The sequence below is a fragment of the Maniola jurtina genome, chromosome 6, assembly GCF_905333055.1.
Source record: "Maniola jurtina chromosome 6, ilManJurt1.1, whole genome shotgun sequence".
NCBI lineage: Eukaryota > Metazoa > Arthropoda > Insecta > Lepidoptera > Nymphalidae > Maniola > Maniola jurtina.
In genome coordinates this window covers 937,726-960,823 of record NC_060034.1, presented here as the reverse complement: position 1 = coordinate 960,823, position 23,098 = coordinate 937,726, and the positions used below count along the sequence as shown (strand labels likewise).

Here is a 23,098-nt window from a genome sequence, read left to right as displayed (position 1 = left end):
CGATTCACCTCAGGGTGTTTTTCTTTGTACCGCTGAGTGGCTTCGCGATTTACTTCAGGGTGTTTTTCTTTGTACCGCTGAGTGGCTTCGCGATTTACCTCAGGATGTCTCTGTCTGTAGCGCTGATTAGCATCACGGATTTGTTCCTTACGGGATTTGTTTGATGATTTAGGCCGACCTTGTTTTTGTTTTGGTGGACGTCCTTTTCGCGTTATATTTTCATTATCATGTGGTTCCAACGGTACACAAACATCATAATGTCCTGACAATAGATTGCCCGAAAAGAGAAAACGCTTTATAGGATGGCCCTCTTCACCAAATATACCACGCAAGCTGCCATCGTGGTATACTTCGATCCTTATGGGATACAAATTCTCTGCGGCCTTTAATTCAGAAACAGCCCCATAGGTAGTCGATTGAAGCATACTCGCACGATACTGTTCTACAGAATCGTAAGGCTCACCGTGTTGGTTGCACGTCCATGCGCTCAAATCTTGCCAGTTTTGACAGACATACTCGACAATTGCCGCACGCACGCTACTTGCTAATTGCGAATCAATAGAATTATATAGTGAGAATGCAATCGAATGGAATAAACAGCTTCCATCGGGAGGCATTGAAATTATTTCGTGCAATATGACTGAGTCACCAACCAGTAACTGCACTGTACGACTCATACTTGAAAATAAATATATTTTCGTAAAATAATTAATAATAATATCACAATAATTTAAAAGAACACCAAGAAAAATTATTTAAGGTAGGTAGATAGTAGGTACACTTAAAGTATTATATATATTTAAAGCAGTAATATTTCGTAAAACACCTGCTATACTTATTTAATGAATTTCCAATGTTAAAATAGATAGGCTTAGTAACTATTAGGTACTTCCTCCCAACACTCTGCTACTGGAACTCAGGATACCACGAATGCACATGGATTGTATATCCTAAAATGCAAATTTTAATCAAGCATGTTAAAATAGATAAACTTAATAACTAGTACTTCCCAACACTCTGCTGCTGGAACCCAGGATACCACGAACACACTTAGATTATTTTAAAACTTATGTAATTTAACAATAATTGAGTAGTGAAGTCCTCTTTAAATTAAAATAAAATATCGAGACGCGAACTCAATAATAGAACATAATCACACGATCTCGTGAGTTGAGTTTTTGTGGTTATTTTCACAATTATTTAACTAGGATCTATATGTTAAGATTAACATGAAAATCTGAGAAAAGCAATGCAAATAAAACAGCTCTCGCCGCCTTCCCGAGCTTGAATGCCTCTACTCTTAATATCCAAACTTGAAACGAACTAGTAACAATATGAATTCTATTTTATGCCAAATGTCTACAACTAAGGGTCAGCGCAGACCGAGCGTGGTGAGTCGAGGTGTGATGAATAGAATAGAGACTGCACTTCGAGTGGAGGTGGTTTCTTTGCCAGGATCTTAAGTAGAGTGACCAGTGACCACTATGCGAAAATCTCGATGTTTTAAATAGGCACAGTTTTTTTTAAACTAAGCATGAATATTTTTCTCATTTTTAGGGTTCCGTACCTCAAAAGTACCCTTATAGGATCACTTTGTTGTCTGTCTGTCTGTCTGTCCGTCGTGTCTGCCAAGAAACCTATAGGGTTCTTCCCGTTGACCTAGAGACATGAAATTTGGCAGGTAAGTAGGTCTTATAGCACAAGTACAGGAATAAATCTGAAAACCCCGAATTTGTGGTTACATCATTTTTGTTGGATAAAGTTCAGTATATTCATCTTCATAAATAATAATAATACAGATTGTAATTTTTATATTTAAGTATTTTTAGTATTTGAGAAAATCTGTGTCACATCATTTAAAAATAATTAAAATGTGTTTTAATTTTCAAAGTAAGATAACTATACCAAATGAGGTATCATATGAAAGGGCTTTACCTGTACATTCTAAAACAGATTTTTATGTATAATAGTTTTTGATTTATCGTGCAAAATGTTGGAATAAATACTCGAGTACGGAACCCTCAGTGCGCGAGTCTGACTCGCACTTGGCCGGTTTTTTTACACTTAGATTGTTTAATTTTGTTTAAATATTTCGGCTGGAGGATCACCCTATTTACTTCAGTCTTGACTGCAAAGGCGTGCGCTTGGCGCGCATCCTCTCACCATTCCGGTGGTGTGCCTTGCGCCTTATGGATCGCGATATCTGACATCTGGCAAAACAAGTAAATTAACAAACAATACACCAAACAATGTCTAACAGGGTACCATTGATTGCCAAGAAGTACTAACAAAACAACGACCTTTTTTTTGTAGTTCCATAGGCAACAAGGAACCCTTTATATTATTATACATAGTTTTCCAATATCCGTCCGTTCGTCCGTCTGTCCGCGGCTTAGCTCAGAGACGTAGTAGGTACTAGCACAAAAAATTTTAATTTGACATGGGTATTATATGTATTATAGTATATCCATGGTTGGATTTATTAATATGACTTATGACATTGATAATATGTCTTAAAGTAACATTTTCACGGGTAAAATTTGTTGAATCTTTTTTTGGCTCTTATATTTTTATGGAATATAATAACTTCTTAAGTTGATAATATAACAAATAGTACCTGAGTATAGATAATATTAATCAGTAATTGTTTTTGAGCTTCAGGATACAATTTTAAAACATAATAATTTATGCAAGCAAAGCAAAATGTTATGTCGAGTCGAGTCACTTCAGCTGACCAGTAACGGCTGCATGGGACTTCAACATGTGCACTATAATTGTTTGTTATTGTTTCAAAGGTTCCTGCTTTTTTATGCGTTTCATTGTGCATCACCGAGAATAATTTTACGAAAATTATAGTAACTAGTAATTATTAGGTATACCATAATATATCTAACCTTTAGATATACATACATAACTTATATTATCATCTAAGATTACTCCTTACAAATTATAAACCAGTCAAGTACCTCGCACACGATGGGTTCTGCGCCATCGTACAAGAAATAACACTTTTTTTGTGATTGATTTGTGAAGCCTAACCACAAATTAACAGTTTTAAGATTTTTTCCTTTACTTGGTTTTTATGATAATATTGCTACCTGCTTTTCATAATGTTCTAGGTCCGTTAGGTTTTGATTCCCTAGACAAGACACCAGGTGTGATTTCACTTTCAATACGAGTACAATAGTACCTAACTAATAAGTACAGTATGTCAGATATAGTATACCTAACCTTTAGGTACATAACTTTTATCTTCTGAGATTACCCCTTACAAATAAAAATACACAATTAGACCACTTAAAACATACAACGGAAAATCAACTCTGTGAATAGTTTGTATTGTACTACCTGTCCGTGTGAAACCAAGCAAAACAGAGGCAGGTCACTAGTATATATGAAGTTATAAAACATTATAGTCCTTCCAAAGCAAGGAACATAACAATGTTCCTTGCTTTGGAAGTGAATCACCCATTACTACCCATATTAAAGAACAAGTATTTGTTTGTTCTTCAATCACGTCGCAATGGAGCAACGGATCAACGAACCAACGTTACACAGTTTTACAAACTTAAAATGTGCACCTTGATCCATACTTGCTGTTCTACTAGCCACACCAATAACTTTGTCATATAATATATGACATATTAAAACATAATTTGCTATTTTCTGATTTTTTCCTTTGTATACACCTAATTACCTATCACTTTACCAAATTTGAAGTTTCTAAGTCACCTGGAAGTAGGTTAGGTTTTTGATGAGTGAGTGAGTGAGTGAGTGTTAAAAATGGCACTTTTCAGACCTTAATAACTTAATATCGATAAAAGATTTTTTCATGAAATTTTGGATTCTAAGCGTTTAAAGGGGTCTTAATAGATATGCAAAATTACAAATATGTAGGTTCAATAGTTTCTGAGTTATGGGGGGGTCAAAAGTAGCTCGAAATGGTTCGTGTAATATACACTTGTCAGCGTGCCGCCGTTCTTATTAGAATCGAACTTGGCGAGACACGCTGTCGCGTGTCATTAATCATATTTAACGTCTAATATGCTATATATTTCAAGCTTAAAAATGCACTTGGCAACTTTTTTCGCCACGAATAATTGATGTATGTAGATGAAAACTTGCCAAGTACATTTTTAAGCTTGAAATATATAGCATATTAGACGTTAAATATGATTAATTGACTATTCAAACTTGCCAAGTTATGTATTTAATAACATAAACAATATTTTAAAACAATCAAAGCTCTTTGTACATTCTTGTAGGAATTATACAAAGACCTTCTATAGAACTTGGCACCCATTTAGATATCAATGCTTTTATCGGCGAAGCTTAAATTCCTCGCTTGTTATAGAACTTGGCTCTTTTTTCACATTTATGTTTTTGGTGGGATATCATCAATTTTTGTAAAGTTGATTTCTCTTCATAATTTGAACTAAAATATTCCTCAAGTCCGATCTTGGCTCCATTTTCACATTTATTTTATGTTTTTATCATCTTCATTTATTAAACTAAGATGTTCCTCAAGTTCGAACTTGGCTACATTTTCACATTTATGTTTTTGATGGGATATCATAACTTTTTGTGAAGTTGATTTCTCTTCATGTACTTATTAAAATTACTTCACAAATATTGCACAGAATTAAACTTTAAAACAACACGATAATAGAAACAAACCAAGAAAAGAACTTTATCTAAAATACCAGATTTCCGTACCTAACCTAATAGGGTGTCTAAAAACTTTACTTACCTTAACTATCTTACAGATCTTTTTAAAGTTAAGGCTTTTAAAAGTATTTCTTGAGAGTGGCACGTGTAACGTTTGATTATAAGGTGTTTTATAATAATGCGACCGTATTACTCTAAATACCTACTTTAAGTTTATTGAAAATAATGAGTTCAACACATTTAAACGAGTTTTGCTGTATTTGGTTTACTTAACTAGCTAATAATAATAAATACCTTGCATCTACTTATATTACCCACTCGTAGTTTACGGTTGAGTAGTTTTGAGTGAGAGTATGGATATAATCGGTTAGAGTTCAAGTAATGAAAGATTTTGGTCCCCGTATTGGAACATATTGAGTTCGATTGATGTTTCAGATTCTTTTGATTTCCTAGGTTAAAGTGAATTAATTTGATAGTAACCTTTGCAAGAAGACTTGATATTAAGAGAGTGTAAGCTTATTGAAACCTTCTAAAAGAAAGAAACTTTGAAGTGGAATCATTTACTTGTGAAAAGTAAATGATGATTGGTAGCTCCACCACGCCACCAATGGTGAGCTTCTACCTTCCCTTGATATCCCAGGAAGCATATTTAGTCCTTTGATTAATATAATATCCAAAGACTAATAAGTCTCCTAAAATACCAAGAAACTGTAGCTCCCCCCCACACACGTCATCATTTCAATTAAACTACGCTGCCTATGCTAAACATACTTTTTGAAAGTGGTCCGTTCCACTTATGATCAACAGTGCAGCATAAATGCTGAAACTTTTCGCAATTTTTAATATTAATGATCATAATATACTTCTATAATATTTTATTAGTATGGACAAGTAGGATTGATATAATCCTCAGGGGCAGCAATCAACGATTTATTAAAATTAATGACAGAGCGCCTTGATGATATACTACTCAATAAATGACTCAACTAAGTTTATTGCACAGCTCAGCGTTTTTTCTTGCGTTTATGCTGCACTGTTTTCTTTTCGGTGCCATTTTCTATATTTTCCTGCAAAATGTTAATGTGAGAGCGCACAGTCCATTCCAGGTCTGGATTTTTTCTCACTCGTTTTCTGTTTACAGATAATTTGTCCAAATCGGGGCGGTATAATGTTCGCAAGCGGTTATATTCATTTATAGAACTTTCTTGGGCCTTAATTTGGCTAGGATCTAGGTTGATAAGATGAACACCATCCATAGTCTTGACTCGAGATAGTGCAACATACGCCTGCCCTCTGCTGAATATTGAAGAACCTAAATCAAGTAGGGCGCTGTCAAGACTAAGGCCTTGTGATTTATGGATAGTGATAGCGTATGCTAAGCAAATAGGGAACTGTTCGCGGTGCACATATGCATTATTCAATATCTGAAACTTAGTTTTGACGCGTTCTAACTCGTAAGTTAAATTATGGCTAAATTTAATTTTAATTTTTCTCGGTTTATCGTTTTGGTCGGCCTCATAAAGTACTTTCTCTATTTCCCCAATCGATCCGTTAACCAACCCCTTGCTTACATCTATATTTCTACGCAACATTACTCGAGCCCCTATTTTGACTGTTATAACATTTTCTAAACCAGCAGATAGTGAAGAATCATCCTCGTTTTTCTTTAACACTTCCCTGACTCGTTTGTTTAAATATCGTGGGCAATCTATTTCATCTATTGCATTCAATCTGATCTCTGGTTGTTCTATACTTGTTAACATTGCATTATTGAATTGATTACACATGTTTTTAGTGGCAAACAAACATACTGTATTATTAGGCATCTTTGAAAAATATCTTATAATTTCCATTAATCGTGCCGTTGAGTTATCGGAATTTAATTTTAGAAGCCGACGAGATAAAGCATCTATATCTTGTTTTATTACAACACCTACTCTTATACGATTTAACATCTCGCCAAAAACTGGATCGTTTTTTTGCCTCATATTTAAAGTTAATTCGTCATATGAAAAAAGGTCTCTCCATAAATTTGGTGCGCTAAGCGACCCCAACCACTTTAGAACGTCTGAGGATTTAATGCTCTCGAAAGGTGAGAGTTGTCTCACTGGAGGCAACTGCAGTAGATCGCCAAATAATACAATATGAATTCTACCGAACCAGCCATCTTCTATATCACCAGTGTCGAATATTTCTGTTAAACGAAGATGAATATACATTAATGTCACATTTGAAATCATAGAGATCTCATCGATGATCAAAAGAATTACGTCATTTAAATCACTTCTTAAAACTTTAAGGACTTGATCTGACAGAGAAGTGTACTTAGAGCAATTACCATGCTCTACCGGTAGCTGTAGGAGCCTGTGTATTGTAAGACCATTTACATTAAAAGCAGCAATGCCTGTGGGTGCAGCTACTGCAACTAATTTGTTTAAATGTTGCTTAACCCAACTTTGGACTGTATTTATTAAATAACTTTTTCCAGTGCCTCCCGTACCACTAACAAATAATCTCAGTCTTGTTTTATTTTCAATCAAAGTGTCACGAATGGTATTAAAAATACGTTTTTGGTCCACGTTGAGGCCTTGTATCATTTCTTCAAGTTTGTCTTCCGATACCAACGCTTTTGCATTCCGAAAATCCTGCATTGCATTTTCAGCTTCAATAGGCATGAATTCCAGCGGATTTTCTATTCCGTCATCATCATTCTCATCACTTTTTTCTTGGTTTTCTTTAATCTCCGCTACTTTTTCTTCAATCATTTCGAATGCTCTCTCTATATTATTCAAGAATTCGGTTTGCATATCTCCGTAATTGAGTCCAGCTTTAATTTGATCTTTTAAAAGATTAAATGCTTCTGTGTAAGTACTTTTACCTGATTTGAGTACAGCTAGGTCTCTCCACGGATAAAACAATAACAGAAGAGAGAAATAATATTTTTCAGGGTACTTATTTACATCGTAACTATAGTGATTGATTAAATAGAGCCGCTGTCGCTTTTTTAAAAATTTATTTGATGGTAATTTGTGTATTAGTGCAGATGCTGACGGCGGAGTTGTAGTTACGTCATACCATCGTGCAAAATCATACAAATTCATATTTTCTAAGTCCCGAGGCCGTTGAGGATAGTAATTATCTACCCAAGATTCGAAAAATAAGTCTGTGGAATCAGATTCTAGCTGGTCGATTTCTTTTTTAGATTTTACTCTACGATTGCGATGCAGATTTACATCGAGCCATCTTATTGTGGTCTGCGGGTCAGTGCCGTATAGAGATATGCCCAAGAGTGTATCACATGCCTCAAGTGCGCCACATTCCCTGTTATTAAGAGCACGAAGACCTACATTATAGAGCCTACTAGCAAGAGATTTAGTAGAGTTTATGCTGTCAAAAGTGTCTATTGCATGACTCTTTTCGCCTTTTGTGGTGTATTTAGTGATGTAATAATTTAATACTGCTGTTTTTTCTCCTACATACTGCAAGTCCATATTACCGTTCCAAGCGAGAAGGATTGCTGGGTTGTAGTCGTTGATATACTGAGATTCTTCTTTACGGGGTATATTATAAAGTCTGTTATTAGATTTTAATGTTTTTCTTGCAGCTATTGATTCGATTACATTTTTTATCGTTAAAGATTCAGTTACTGGGCGAGGAAATCCAAATCTGCAAACAGTTGTGAAACCTGATTTTGTTTTTTTTTTCCTTAAACAGTATGAGTTATGCTTATGGGTTTGATATTTCACTACACGGTCGTGTAATGTTGGTGAAATGTTCTTATCAGGAACAGCACATGTGACATATTTACTGATAAAACATGCGACCTCATTAGCTGTTGACTCTTGAAGTATTGGGGAATTTTTTACCCACAGCATAAGATGGAAGTGCTGCAACCCCCTCGCTTGGTATTCGCGCCGCCAAAAATAGTGTTCTATTTCACCCAAAGGTGCTTCAGACGATGTTAGGAAAGCTAAAAGAGCTTTAAATTTTATATCGATAAATCGTGATGCTGCAACGGGGTCCATTGCTACTAACTCGCTTATAGATTTGTTTTTAGCATCGGGACCATTAATTTCCCTAATATACTCGCCAAGGTCTGTCCACGTCCATTCTGAGGGACTGATAGTCAAAAACCATGTGGCAGGTCCGTAATGACGAGTCATACATAAGACGTCGCTTCTAGGCTTTTTCCAAAATTGCTCGGTATTTCGTAATCGACTAAATATTGCCATTAAATCTCCTTCAAGTTCATCCTTCTCTATCATCTCCAAATATTTTTGAGCTGTTAATTTTTGGGTTTGATTAGTCACATTTAATTTATAAAATATGCCTGCACTCAACTGTCTCAAATTTGCATCATGTAATAAGTAAAATATGTATTGCTGATTAAGTCTGAATCTAGAATCTTTTGATGTTAAGCGAGATTTTATGAATTCAGCACTAGTAATATTTTTTTCTCGCGGATAAAACTGGCCGAATTTGCCTTCATTAAAAATATCTGGAAAGCACAAAGTATCTATATGCTTGTTGCGGTTATCAAATGGTGCCGCATTAACTTTAAGCATTTGATATAGAGCTGTAGCTGCTAAATTTTGTTTTTTTTCATGTAAAGGGTATATAGTATATTCTTCGTAAATACTTGCTTTCTCTTCTGTTACTTGGGTGAGAATTGCAGATTGATTTTGTGAGTCTTCGATATTCTCAGTCACTTCTACATCATATTTCAAATTCTGGTCAAGGTTATTTAATAGATTATCAGGGTTATGAGGGAGATTAATATTTGCATAATGAGTATTATTATTTTTAAGATACTTTAACGCATCATATATTTTATTAACGTTTACTATTTCTTGCCACATTATTTTATTTTTAGTAGGACTACTTCTAACGAGAATGAAAAGTTCTTGGTTGAGATTTAAGGGGTCTTCGGGTTTTGGTAATTTATTAAGGGTTACTTCTACAGGTAGTGGCAAATGGTATGTCCTACCCTTAACTTTTTTTATCATTTGCTTATTAGGCAGATTTTTATTTCCCACTGGAATCAAGTTTGTTACGACTTGGAATGCCTTGGCCCGTTGGATTAATATTTTTTCAAAGTTATTTAAATTACTAAGTTGTTTTGGTATATCACTATAATATAGATTATTTAGTATAGAATTGGAAGGTAACTCATTGGCTCTAATTTTTTTTAAGCATAAGAGACAAACAAAAGAACTAGGTTGGACGTAATGAGACTCATTAAAAATCTGTAATCTGTGCCATACGTCAGTTTGAATTGGAATTCTTAGTTTATTTATGGCTGACATGTCATGTAAGCAAAGTAACCTGTGACATGATATGCAATGATGTACCGGGACATCGGCGCATCTTTTTTTCATATCATTAAAGGCAGACTTATATTTTTGTATTACTAAATCTTCATTCAATTGTACCTCGTCCATATTTACTTCACAATCGGCATTACCGATATTGTTTAAAGGAATTCCTAACTCTTTTAATTTATTTACATTAATAGTGTTTAAGTCAGAATCTATAGCATTTATATTTTTGCCATAAAAAGCTAACTGATAAAGTTCTCTAACTATTGTTCTTATTTTTGGAAAATGGGCTTTAATATTGCTGAGAATTTTAATTGTACCATAGTATTCATGGCTCTGATTAGATACCAAAGTAAATACATCTATCGCTGACTTCGAAAGTATAAATTGAAAACTATTTTCTAGGTTTTGTAGCACAGTTTCTTCTAGCAAACATAATTTTGAATTACAAGACCAAGAAATATTATTTAGCTTATTTTTCTCTTGTAAATTAAACACATTTGCTTGGCCCTCATCATTTATTACTATAGTTTCATCTGAGTTTAATACTTTGTATGAACTTTCATAGTAGTAGGGTTCTTGAGTGCTCTGATGTTTAGATTCCCCTGCAAGAATCATAAATTTATCTTTTATAGATGTCTCAGGGGAGAGACTTTTAAATTTTTCAATACTTACAGTAATTTTTTTTTGGAGGCGATCGAAAAGTTTAATGTAACTATTCACCATATTATTACGTCGCTGAAGAACCCACTTAACAATTTTTTCTGCTTCCAACCGATTTTTTATTTTATCTGTCAATTTATTTATTACGTGGTTTTCACTTGTGTATGCTAATTTTTTCTTTGCCTGATAATTTTTGACAGCATTCTTATTTACCTCTGGTTTTTTTAATGCATACTGCTTTACAGCATTTTGATTGACCTCCGGATGTTTGTCCGTATAACGTCTTACGGCTCTCCGATTCACCTCAGGGTGTTTTTCTTTGTACCGCTGAGTGGCTTCGCGATTTACTTCAGGGTGTTTTTCTTTGTACCGCTGAGTGGCTTCGCGATTTACCTCAGGATGTCTCTGTCTGTAGCGCTGATTAGCATCACGGATTTGTTCCTTACGGGATTTGTTTGATGATTTAGGCCGACCTTGTTTTTGTTTTGGTGGACGTCCTTTTCGCGTTATATTTTCATTATCATGTGGTTCCAACGGTACACAAACATCATAATGTCCTGACAATAGATTGCCCGAAAAGAGAAAACGCTTTATAGGATGGCCCTCTTCACCAAATATACCACGCAAGCTGCCATCGTGGTATACTTCGATCCTTATGGGATACAAATTCTCTGCGGCCTTTAATTCAGAAACAGCCCCATAGGTAGTCGATTGAAGCATACTCGCACGATACTGTTCTACAGAATCGTAAGGCTCACCGTGTTGGTTGCACGTCCATGCGCTCAAATCTTGCCAGTTTTGACAGACATACTCGACAATTGCCGCACGCACGCTACTTGCTAATTGCGAATCAATAGAATTATATAGTGAGAATGCAATCGAATGGAATAAACAGCTTCCATCGGGAGGCATTGAAATTATTTCGTGCAATATGACTGAGTCACCAACCAGTAACTGCACTGTACGACTCATACTTGAAAATAAATATATTTTCGTAAAATAATTAATAATAATATCACAATAATTTAAAAGAACACCAAGAAAAATTATTTAAGGTAGGTAGATAGTAGGTACACTTAAAGTATTATATATATTTAAAGCAGTAATATTTCGTAAAACACCTGCTATACTTATTTAATGAATTTCCAATGTTAAAATAGATAGGCTTAGTAACTATTAGGTACTTCCTCCCAACACTCTGCTACTGGAACTCAGGATACCACGAATGCACATGGATTGTATATCCTAAAATGCAAATTTTAATCAAGCATGTTAAAATAGATAAACTTAATAACTAGTACTTCCCAACACTCTGCTGCTGGAACCCAGGATACCACGAACACACTTAGATTATTTTAAAACTTATGTAATTTAACAATAATTGAGTAGTGAAGTCCTCTTTAAATTAAAATAAAATATCGAGACGCGAACTCAATAATAGAACATAATCACACGATCTCGTGAGTTGAGTTTTTGTGGTTATTTTCACAATTATTTAACTAGGATCTATATGTTAAGATTAACATGAAAATCTGAGAAAAGCAATGCAAATAAAACAGCTCTCGCCGCCTTCCCGAGCTTGAATGCCTCTACTCTTAATATCCAAACTTGAAACGAACTAGTAACAATATGAATTCTATTTTATGCCAAATGTCTACAACTAAGGGTCAGCGCAGACCGAGCGTGGTGAGTCGAGGTGTGATGAATAGAATAGAGACTGCACTTCGAGTGGAGGTGGTTTCTTTGCCAGGATCTTAAGTAGAGTGACCAGTGACCACTATGCGAAAATCTCGATGTTTTAAATAGGCACAGTTTTTTTTAAACTAAGCATGAATATTTTTCTCATTTTTAGGGTTCCGTACCTCAAAAGTACCCTTATAGGATCACTTTGTTGTCTGTCTGTCTGTCTGTCCGTCGTGTCTGCCAAGAAACCTATAGGGTTCTTCCCGTTGACCTAGAGACATGAAATTTGGCAGGTAAGTAGGTCTTATAGCACAAGTACAGGAATAAATCTGAAAACCCCGAATTTGTGGTTACATCATTTTTGTTGGATAAAGTTCAGTATATTCATCTTCATAAATAATAATAATACAGATTGTAATTTTTATATTTAAGTATTTTTAGTATTTGAGAAAATCTGTGTCACATCATTTAAAAATAATTAAAATGTGTTTTAATTTTCAAAGTAAGATAACTATACCAAATGAGGTATCATATGAAAGGGCTTTACCTGTACATTCTAAAACAGATTTTTATGTATAATAGTTTTTGATTTATCGTGCAAAATGTTGGAATAAATACTCGAGTACGGAACCCTCAGTGCGCGAGTCTGACTCGCACTTGGCCGGTTTTTTTACACTTAGATTGTTTAATTTTGTTTAAATATTTCGGCTGGAGGATCACCCTATTTACTTCAGTCTTGACTGCAAAGGCGTGCGCTTGGCGCGCATCCTCTCACCATTCCGGTGGTGTGCCTTGCGCCTTATGGATCGCGATATCTGACATCTGGCAAAACAAGTAAATTAACAAACAATACACCAAACAATGTCTAACAGGGTACCATTGATTGCCAAGAAGTACTAACAAAACAACGACCTTTTTTTTGTAGTTCCATAGGCAACAAGGAACCCTTTATATTATTATACATAGTTTTCCAATATCCGTCCGTTCGTCCGTCTGTCCGCGGCTTAGCTCAGAGACGTAGTAGGTACTAGCACAAAAAATTTTAATTTGACATGGGTATTATATGTATTATAGTATATCCATGGTTGGATTTATTAATATGACTTATGACATTGATAATATGTCTTAAAGTAACATTTTCACGGGTAAAATTTGTTGAATCTTTTTTTGGCTCTTATATTTTTATGGAATATAATAACTTCTTAAGTTGATAATATAACAAATAGTACCTGAGTATAGATAATATTAATCAGTAATTGTTTTTGAGCTTCAGGATACAATTTTAAAACATAATAATTTATGCAAGCAAAGCAAAATGTTATGTCGAGTCGAGTCACTTCAGCTGACCAGTAACGGCTGCATGGGACTTCAACATGTGCACTATAATTGTTTGTTATTGTTTCAAAGGTTCCTGCTTTTTTATGCGTTTCATTGTGCATCACCGAGAATAATTTTACGAAAATTATAGTAACTAGTAATTATTAGGTATACCATAATATATCTAACCTTTAGATATACATACATAACTTATATTATCATCTAAGATTACTCCTTACAAATTATAAACCAGTCAAGTACCTCGCACACGATGGGTTCTGCGCCATCGTACAAGAAATAACACTTTTTTTGTGATTGATTTGTGAAGCCTAACCACAAATTAACAGTTTTAAGATTTTTTCCTTTACTTGGTTTTTATGATAATATTGCTACCTGCTTTTCATAATGTTCTAGGTCCGTTAGGTTTTGATTCCCTAGACAAGACACCAGGTGTGATTTCACTTTCAATACGAGTACAATAGTACCTAACTAATAAGTACAGTATGTCAGATATAGTATACCTAACCTTTAGGTACATAACTTTTATCTTCTGAGATTACCCCTTACAAATAAAAATACACAATTAGACCACTTAAAACATACAACGGAAAATCAACTCTGTGAATAGTTTGTATTGTACTACCTGTCCGTGTGAAACCAAGCAAAACAGAGGCAGGTCACTAGTATATATGAAGTTATAAAACATTATAGTCCTTCCAAAGCAAGGAACATAACAATGTTCCTTGCTTTGGAAGTGAATCACCCATTACTACCCATATTAAAGAACAAGTATTTGTTTGTTCTTCAATCACGTCGCAATGGAGCAACGGATCAACGAACCAACGTTACACAGTTTTACAAACTTAAAATGTGCACCTTGATCCATACTTGCTGTTCTACTAGCCACACCAATAACTTTGTCATATAATATATGACATATTAAAACATAATTTGCTATTTTCTGATTTTTTCCTTTGTATACACCTAATTACCTATCACTTTACCAAATTTGAAGTTTCTAAGTCACCTGGAAGTAGGTTAGGTTTTTGATGAGTGAGTGAGTGAGTGAGTGTTAAAAATGGCACTTTTCAGACCTTAATAACTTAATATCGATAAAAGATTTTTTCATGAAATTTTGGATTCTAAGCGTTTAAAGGGGTCTTAATAGATATGCAAAATTACAAATATGTAGGTTCAATAGTTTCTGAGTTATGGGGGGGTCAAAAGTAGCTCGAAATGGTTCGTGTAATATACACTTGTCAGCGTGCCGCCGTTCTTATTAGAATCGAACTTGGCGAGACACGCTGTCGCGTGTCATTAATCATATTTAACGTCTAATATGCTATATATTTCAAGCTTAAAAATGCACTTGGCAACTTTTTTCGCCACGAATAATTGATGTATGTAGATGAAAACTTGCCAAGTACATTTTTAAGCTTGAAATATATAGCATATTAGACGTTAAATATGATTAATTGACTATTCAAACTTGCCAAGTTATGTATTTAATAACATAAACAATATTTTAAAACAATCAAAGCTCTTTGTACATTCTTGTAGGAATTATACAAAGACCTTCTATAGAACTTGGCACCCATTTAGATATCAATGCTTTTATCGGCGAAGCTTAAATTCCTCGCTTGTTATAGAACTTGGCTCTTTTTTCACATTTATGTTTTTGGTGGGATATCATCAATTTTTGTAAAGTTGATTTCTCTTCATAATTTGAACTAAAATATTCCTCAAGTCCGATCTTGGCTCCATTTTCACATTTATTTTATGTTTTTATCATCTTCATTTATTAAACTAAGATGTTCCTCAAGTTCGAACTTGGCTACATTTTCACATTTATGTTTTTGATGGGATATCATAACTTTTTGTGAAGTTGATTTCTCTTCATGTACTTATTAAAATTACTTCACAAATATTGCACAGAATTAAACTTTAAAACAACACGATAATAGAAACAAACCAAGAAAAGAACTTTATCTAAAATACCAGATTTCCGTACCTAACCTAATAGGGTGTCTAAAAACTTTACTTACCTTAACTATCTTACAGATCTTTTTAAAGTTAAGGCTTTTAAAAGTATTTCTTGAGAGTGGCACGTGTAACGTTTGATTATAAGGTGTTTTATAATAATGCGACCGTATTACTCTAAATACCTACTTTAAGTTTATTGAAAATAATGAGTTCAACACATTTAAACGAGTTTTGCTGTATTTGGTTTACTTAACTAGCTAATAATAATAAATACCTTGCATCTACTTATATTACCCACTCGTAGTTTACGGTTGAGTAGTTTTGAGTGAGAGTATGGATATAATCGGTTAGAGTTCAAGTAATGAAAGATTTTGGTCCCCGTATTGGAACATATTGAGTTCGATTGATGTTTCAGATTCTTTTGATTTCCTAGGTTAAAGTGAATTAATTTGATAGTAACCTTTGCAAGAAGACTTGATATTAAGAGAGTGTAAGCTTATTGAAACCTTCTAAAAGAAAGAAACTTTGAAGTGGAATCATTTACTTGTGAAAAGTAAATCCCATCAAAAACATAAATGTTAAAAAAGTGCCAAGTTCGATAGAGAAAATGAGAGATTGTAAGCTTCGCCGATAAAAGGTAAGCTTCGCCGACAAAAGCATTGATATCTAAATAGGTGCCAAGTTCTTATAGGTCTTTATATCATTCCTACAAGAATGTACAAGAAACTTTGATCGTTTTAAAATATTATTTTATGTTATTGAGTACATATAACTTGGCAAGTTTTAAAAGTCAGTAAATCACATTTAACATAAAATTTAGTTTAAGTTTAGGAATGTATTGGCAAATATCAAAACTTGCTAAGTGTACTATATTTTATATTAAACATTAAATGTAATTAACCGACTATTAAAACTTGCCAAGTTATATGTACTCAATAACATAAAATAATATTTTAAAACGATCAAAGTTTCTTGTACATTCTTGTAGGAATGATATAAAGACCTATAAGAACTTGGCACCTATTTAGATATCAATGCTTTTGTCGGCGAAGCTTACCTTTTATCGGCGAAGCTTACAATCTCTCATTTTCTCTATCGAACTTGGCACTTTTTTAACATTTATGTTTTTGATGGGATATCATCAATTTTTGTTAAGTTAATTTCTCTTCATTTATTAGGATTATCCTATACCTGTAAATTCTTGCGTGATTGAAAAAGCTTGCAGCTATGCAACTTCGCTTAGTCAATTATCAAGAGTGTTCATAGCTATAATCTAAGAAAATGTGTTCAGCCGTTTGAAGATTAGCGACTCTTTTCTAGTTTTCTTATTAGAATAATAAAACCGGTTAATATCTACTATCCGAGTAATACATATTAGTATTCACTATTCATCCAAATTCTAATAAGGCGATGTATTGGCATGGTAATGCGTAATGTGTATACTTAATATATCATTTAAAGCTATTTTCAACCCCCTGATAACACAGAAATACTTAAACCTAAATAACGAAATACTTTAACCTAAACGTACAACTTTGCATATCAGGTAAAACTTTTTGAACACTTAGAATCTAAAATTACATGAAAGTAGTTTACATAAACTGTTTTTCAACACATGTGTCCACTTACTAGTTATACATTAGAAGTTGATTCTCTTCACCGTTAAAGAGAGCGATATTTAATTGCTTAAAATACGCATAACTTCGGAAAGTTAGAGGTGCGTGTCCGGGAACAAACCCTGGACCCCAGACCTAAAGAGCAGGCCGACATCTCAACCACTACTACCACTTTGTAAAGTTAATTAATATTTATTTATTAAAATTAAAACAATAATGTGTACAGTACCTACCTAAGTACTAATCAGTAAATGTTTTTGAAGTTCATGGGATACAATTTTTATTATTAAAACAACTGACATAATATTGCAAATATTTTGGTGTCGAGTCAGCTGACATACCACCATGCTGCAAGAGGGTGGCCCATGTGCACTATTGTTTCTAAGCTACCTGGTTTTTTTCATCGTTTTGCCCCATTGAAGATCTTTGTTTTCGATACAGAATAATGGTGCCTAATTTGTAATTTCTGAACGAGAAGTGATGCGATATTGTTTCAAAACTAGGTATAGTAGTACCGGCCGGTTCGGAGTTAAAAGCCATAAAAGTTAACTAATTAGGTAAAATATTCCAAAAGATCATAAGTCGGTACGTACCCATTCCAAACGCTAACTTAACTGTTTACGCTAAGGTTTAAAGTCAAATGCCGTCATGAATAATTACAACAGATTTACTTAATATTTTACAACAGGGTTGCAACAAGTGACGGAACTCCAAAGTCCGGAAATCCCGATCAGTCCTTCTTTAGAAGTGATAAAATAACCACCTGTTTACATCTACCTAAACTTTAATTGAAAATTATTATGTTTATCTTGTTATTTGTTTCATTATTATTATAAGTAATGTGCCTTATGTGCAGTTATGATAGTGGCAATTTGAAAAATACATCTATTTGACAACCCTATGCAGTCGTAGATTTTTTTTAGCTTTAACAAGTAGTCGTTAGGTTGAGTTTTACTCGACCGCATTAGGGCTTATGACCATTCATAATATAAAACACTATTGTTAAAAAGTTTTATTGCTATTAGCTCTTAACCGGCCGGTACGACTATACCTGTTTTTAATTTTTAACGTTTCGCTGTCCAGCAACAAACCATGTGATTTCTAAAAAGGTCACTAACAACAAGTGGAAAACTTGAAATATCACGTTATTTACGAGTACGAGTTGCTTCGTGGCACCAGTGCTGCAGAAACGGCTCGAAGGATTAATGATGTGTATGACGGTGGTTTCGCAAAGGAAAACATAGTACGTTTTTGATTCCAACGTTTTTGATCTGGAAATTTTGACTTGCAGAATAAGCCCCGGTGACGACCGGAGACCAAAGTTGATAATGAAGAATTCAAGGGTTTGGTGGACTAGTACCGTGTCGTTTACTACAGCTTTCTTAAACTGGCCAGACGATTACGGTGGAGGTCTATTGTCAGCAACTGCAAACCATGATGGAAAAGCTAGCTGCCACACAACTGAGGCTGGTCAATCGCTCTAGGCCACTGCTGCTTCAGGACAACGCTAGACCACACAACAGATGGCTACCCAATTAGAGGAGCTTCAATTGGAATGTCTAAGATATCCACCGTACCTACTCCCCGGACCTTGCTCCAATAGATTACCATTTTTTTAGAAATTTTGATAACTTCTTATATATGGAAAAAATTCAACTCCGATGGGGCAGTCCAAAGCGCCTTCAAAGATTTTATTGATTCCCTTCCGAATGGTTTTATGACATGGCAAAAGTGCATAGACAGCAATGGTATATACTTTGATTAAATAAATATATTATATTTAAAAAATCGACTTTTTGTTCTTCCCTTACAAAACACCAATTTCATATGTAAGGACCTAATATCATACTAAATGCCCGTGCAAAGCCGAGCAAAACCGAGGCAGGTCACTAGCATACATTAATATGTAGTTATAATGTTATGTTACTTGCTTTGGAAGTTAATGACCCATCACAATCCATATTAAAAAGTGAATATTTCTTTGTTGATTTGTCCTTCAATCACGTCGCATTGGAGCAACGGATCAACGTAATTTTTTACGTGAGTATACTTGAACCTAGAGAGTGACATAAGCTATTTTTTTAAAAATCACAGTTTTTGAAACGAAGGACAAGGTCCACGTGGACGAAGTCTCGGGCATCAACTAGTATATTAGACAACACATACCTGTAATAGGGTTCATTATTGTTTGTTTTCAAGTAGGTAGGTATAATATGAAATAACTTTGCCTTCATACCTATTCGGAATTCGAACCGGCGACCACTTATTTATGGCTTTGATCACAGGTCAAGGATCTCTAAAGATGAGTATATAAACAAATGTACTATTATTAATTGTGAAAGTAGGTAGGTAATTACACAGTTTTACAAACTTAAAATGTGTGCCTCGATCCATACTTGCTGTTCTCTACAAGGCGCCCCAATAACTTTGTCCTATAATATATGACACATTAGAACATAATTTGCTATTTTCTGATTTTTTCCTTTGTATACACCTAATTACCTATCACTATACCAAATTTCAAGTCTCTAACTCACCTGGAAGTAGGTTAGGTTTTTGATGAGTGAGTGAGTGAGTGAGTGTTAAAAATGGCACTTTTCAGACGTTAATAACTTAAGAACTGCAAAAGATTTTTTCATGAAATTTGGGTTTCTAAGCGATCAAATAGACCTTAATAGATATGCAAAATTATAAATGTGTAAGTTTAATAGTTTTTGAGTTATGGGGGGGTCAAAAGTAGCTCGAAATGGTTCGTGTAATATACACTTGTCAGCGTGCCGCCGCCATTCTTATTAGAATCGAACTTGGCGAGACACGCTGTCGCGTGTCTTGATATTATCGAATGCGGTACTGATCGTTGTTGTACTCAGTGGTATACGAGTTAAGAAATAAACAACCATATAACCAGTGACCTGAAGTATCATTTTACTGTACACACCTGAAGTTGTAGCGTGTACATAATGTTCCTGCGATCCGGATATAACCGTGTAATTAACCGACTATTAAAACTTGCCAAGTTATATGTACTCAATAACATAAAATAATATTTTAAAACGATCAAAGTTTCTTGTACATTCTTGTAGGAATGATATAAAGACCTATAAGAACTTGGCACCTATTTAGATATCAATGCTTTTGTCGGCGAAGCTTACCTTTTATCGGCGAAGCTTACAATCTCTCATTTTCTCTATCGAACTTGGCACTTTTTTAACATTTATGTTTTTGATGGGATATCATCAATTTTTGTTAAGTTAATTTCTCTTCATTTATTAGGATTATCCTATACCTGTAAATTCTTGCGTGATTGAAAAAGCTTGCAGCTATGCAACTTCGCTTAGTCAATTATCAAGAGTGTTCATAGCTATAATCTAAGAAAATGTGTTCAGCCGTTTGAAGATTAGCGACTCTTTTCTAGTTTTCTTATTAGAATAATAAAACCGGTTAATATCTACTATCCGAGTAATACATATTAGTATTCACTATTCATCCAAATTCTAATAAGGCGATGTATTGGCATGGTAATGCGTAATGTGTATACTTAATATATCATTTAAAGCTATTTTCAACCCCCTGATAACACAGAAATACTTAAACCTAAATAACGAAATACTTTAACCTAAACGTACAACTTTGCATATCAGGTAAAACTTTTTGAACACTTAGAATCTAAAATTACATGAAAGTAGTTTACATAAACTGTTTTTCAACACATGTGTCCACTTACTAGTTATACATTAGAAGTTGATTCTCTTCACCGTTAAAGAGAGCGATATTTAATTGCTTAAAATACGCATAACTTCGGAAAGTTAGAGGTGCGTGTCCGGGAACAAACCCTGGACCCCAGACCTAAAGAGCAGGCCGACATCTCAACCACTACTACCACTTTGTAAAGTTAATTAATATTTATTTATTAAAATTAAAACAATAATGTGTACAGTACCTACCTAAGTACTAATCAGTAAATGTTTTTGAAGTTCATGGGATACAATTTTTATTATTAAAACAACTGACATAATATTGCAAATATTTTGGTGTCGAGTCAGCTGACATACCACCATGCTGCAAGAGGGTGGCCCATGTGCACTATTGTTTCTAAGCTACCTGGTTTTTTTCATCGTTTTGCCCCATTGAAGATCTTTGTTTTCGATACAGAATAATGGTGCCTAATTTGTAATTTCTGAACGAGAAGTGATGCGATATTGTTTCAAAACTAGGTATAGTAGTACCGGCCGGTTCGGAGTTAAAAGCCATAAAAGTTAACTAATTAGGTAAAATATTCCAAAAGATCATAAGTCGGTACGTACCCATTCCAAACGCTAACTTAACTGTTTACGCTAAGGTTTAAAGTCAAATGCCGTCATGAATAATTACAACAGATTTACTTAATATTTTACAACAGGGTTGCAACAAGTGACGGAACTCCAAAGTCCGGAAATCCCGATCAGTCCTTCTTTAGAAGTGATAAAATAACCACCTGTTTACATCTACCTAAACTTTAATTGAAAATTATTATGTTTATCTTGTTATTTGTTTCATTATTATTATAAGTAATGTGCCTTATGTGCAGTTATGATAGTGGCAATTTGAAAAATACATCTATTTGACAACCCTATGCAGTCGTAGATTTTTTTTAGCTTTAACAAGTAGTCGTTAGGTTGAGTTTTACTCGACCGCATTAGGGCTTATGACCATTCATAATATAAAACACTATTGTTAAAAAGTTTTATTGCTATTAGCTCTTAACCGGCCGGTACGACTATACCTGTTTTTAATTTTTAACGTTTCGCTGTCCAGCAACAAACCATGTGATTTCTAAAAAGGTCACTAACAACAAGTGGAAAACTTGAAATATCACGTTATTTACGAGTACGAGTTGCTTCGTGGCACCAGTGCTGCAGAAACGGCTCGAAGGATTAATGATGTGTATGACGGTGGTTTCGCAAAGGAAAACATAGTACGTTTTTGATTCCAACGTTTTTGATCTGGAAATTTTGACTTGCAGAATAAGCCCCGGTGACGACCGGAGACCAAAGTTGATAATGAAGAATTCAAGGGTTTGGTGGACTAGTACCGTGTCGTTTACTACAGCTTTCTTAAACTGGCCAGACGATTACGGTGGAGGTCTATTGTCAGCAACTGCAAACCATGATGGAAAAGCTAGCTGCCACACAACTGAGGCTGGTCAATCGCTCTAGGCCACTGCTGCTTCAGGACAACGCTAGACCACACAACAGATGGCTACCCAATTAGAGGAGCTTCAATTGGAATGTCTAAGATATCCACCGTACCTACTCCCCGGACCTTGCTCCAATAGATTACCATTTTTTTAGAAATTTTGATAACTTCTTATATATGGAAAAAATTCAACTCCGATGGGGCAGTCCAAAGCGCCTTCAAAGATTTTATTGATTCCCTTCCGAATGGTTTTATGACATGGCAAAAGTGCATAGACAGCAATGGTATATACTTTGATTAAATAAATATATTATATTTAAAAAATCGACTTTTTGTTCTTCCCTTACAAAACACCAATTTCATATGTAAGGACCTAATATCATACTAAATGCCCGTGCAAAGCCGAGCAAAACCGAGGCAGGTCACTAGCATACATTAATATGTAGTTATAATGTTATGTTACTTGCTTTGGAAGTTAATGACCCATCACAATCCATATTAAAAAGTGAATATTTCTTTGTTGATTTGTCCTTCAATCACGTCGCATTGGAGCAACGGATCAACGTAATTTTTTACGTGAGTATACTTGAACCTAGAGAGTGACATAAGCTATTTTTTTAAAAATCACAGTTTTTGAAACGAAGGACAAGGTCCACGTGGACGAAGTCTCGGGCA

General features: G+C 34.4%; 1 protein-coding gene across 1 annotated transcript; it reads right to left on the bottom strand.

Annotated features, from left to right (window-relative positions):
- Window positions 1-5,672: 5,672 nt before the first annotated feature.
- On the bottom strand, window positions 5,673-7,433 carry LOC123866251 (ATP-dependent DNA helicase PIF1-like). The gene is made up of 3 exons (XM_045907705.1): window positions 7,235-7,433; window positions 6,724-6,862; window positions 5,673-6,420 (listed from the first exon to the last, which is right to left on the bottom strand). Exons 1-3 carry the CDS (start codon window positions 7,431-7,433, stop codon window positions 5,673-5,675), a joined length of 1,086 nt encoding a protein of 361 aa, XP_045763661.1.
- Window positions 7,434-23,098: the final 15,665 nt, after the last annotated feature.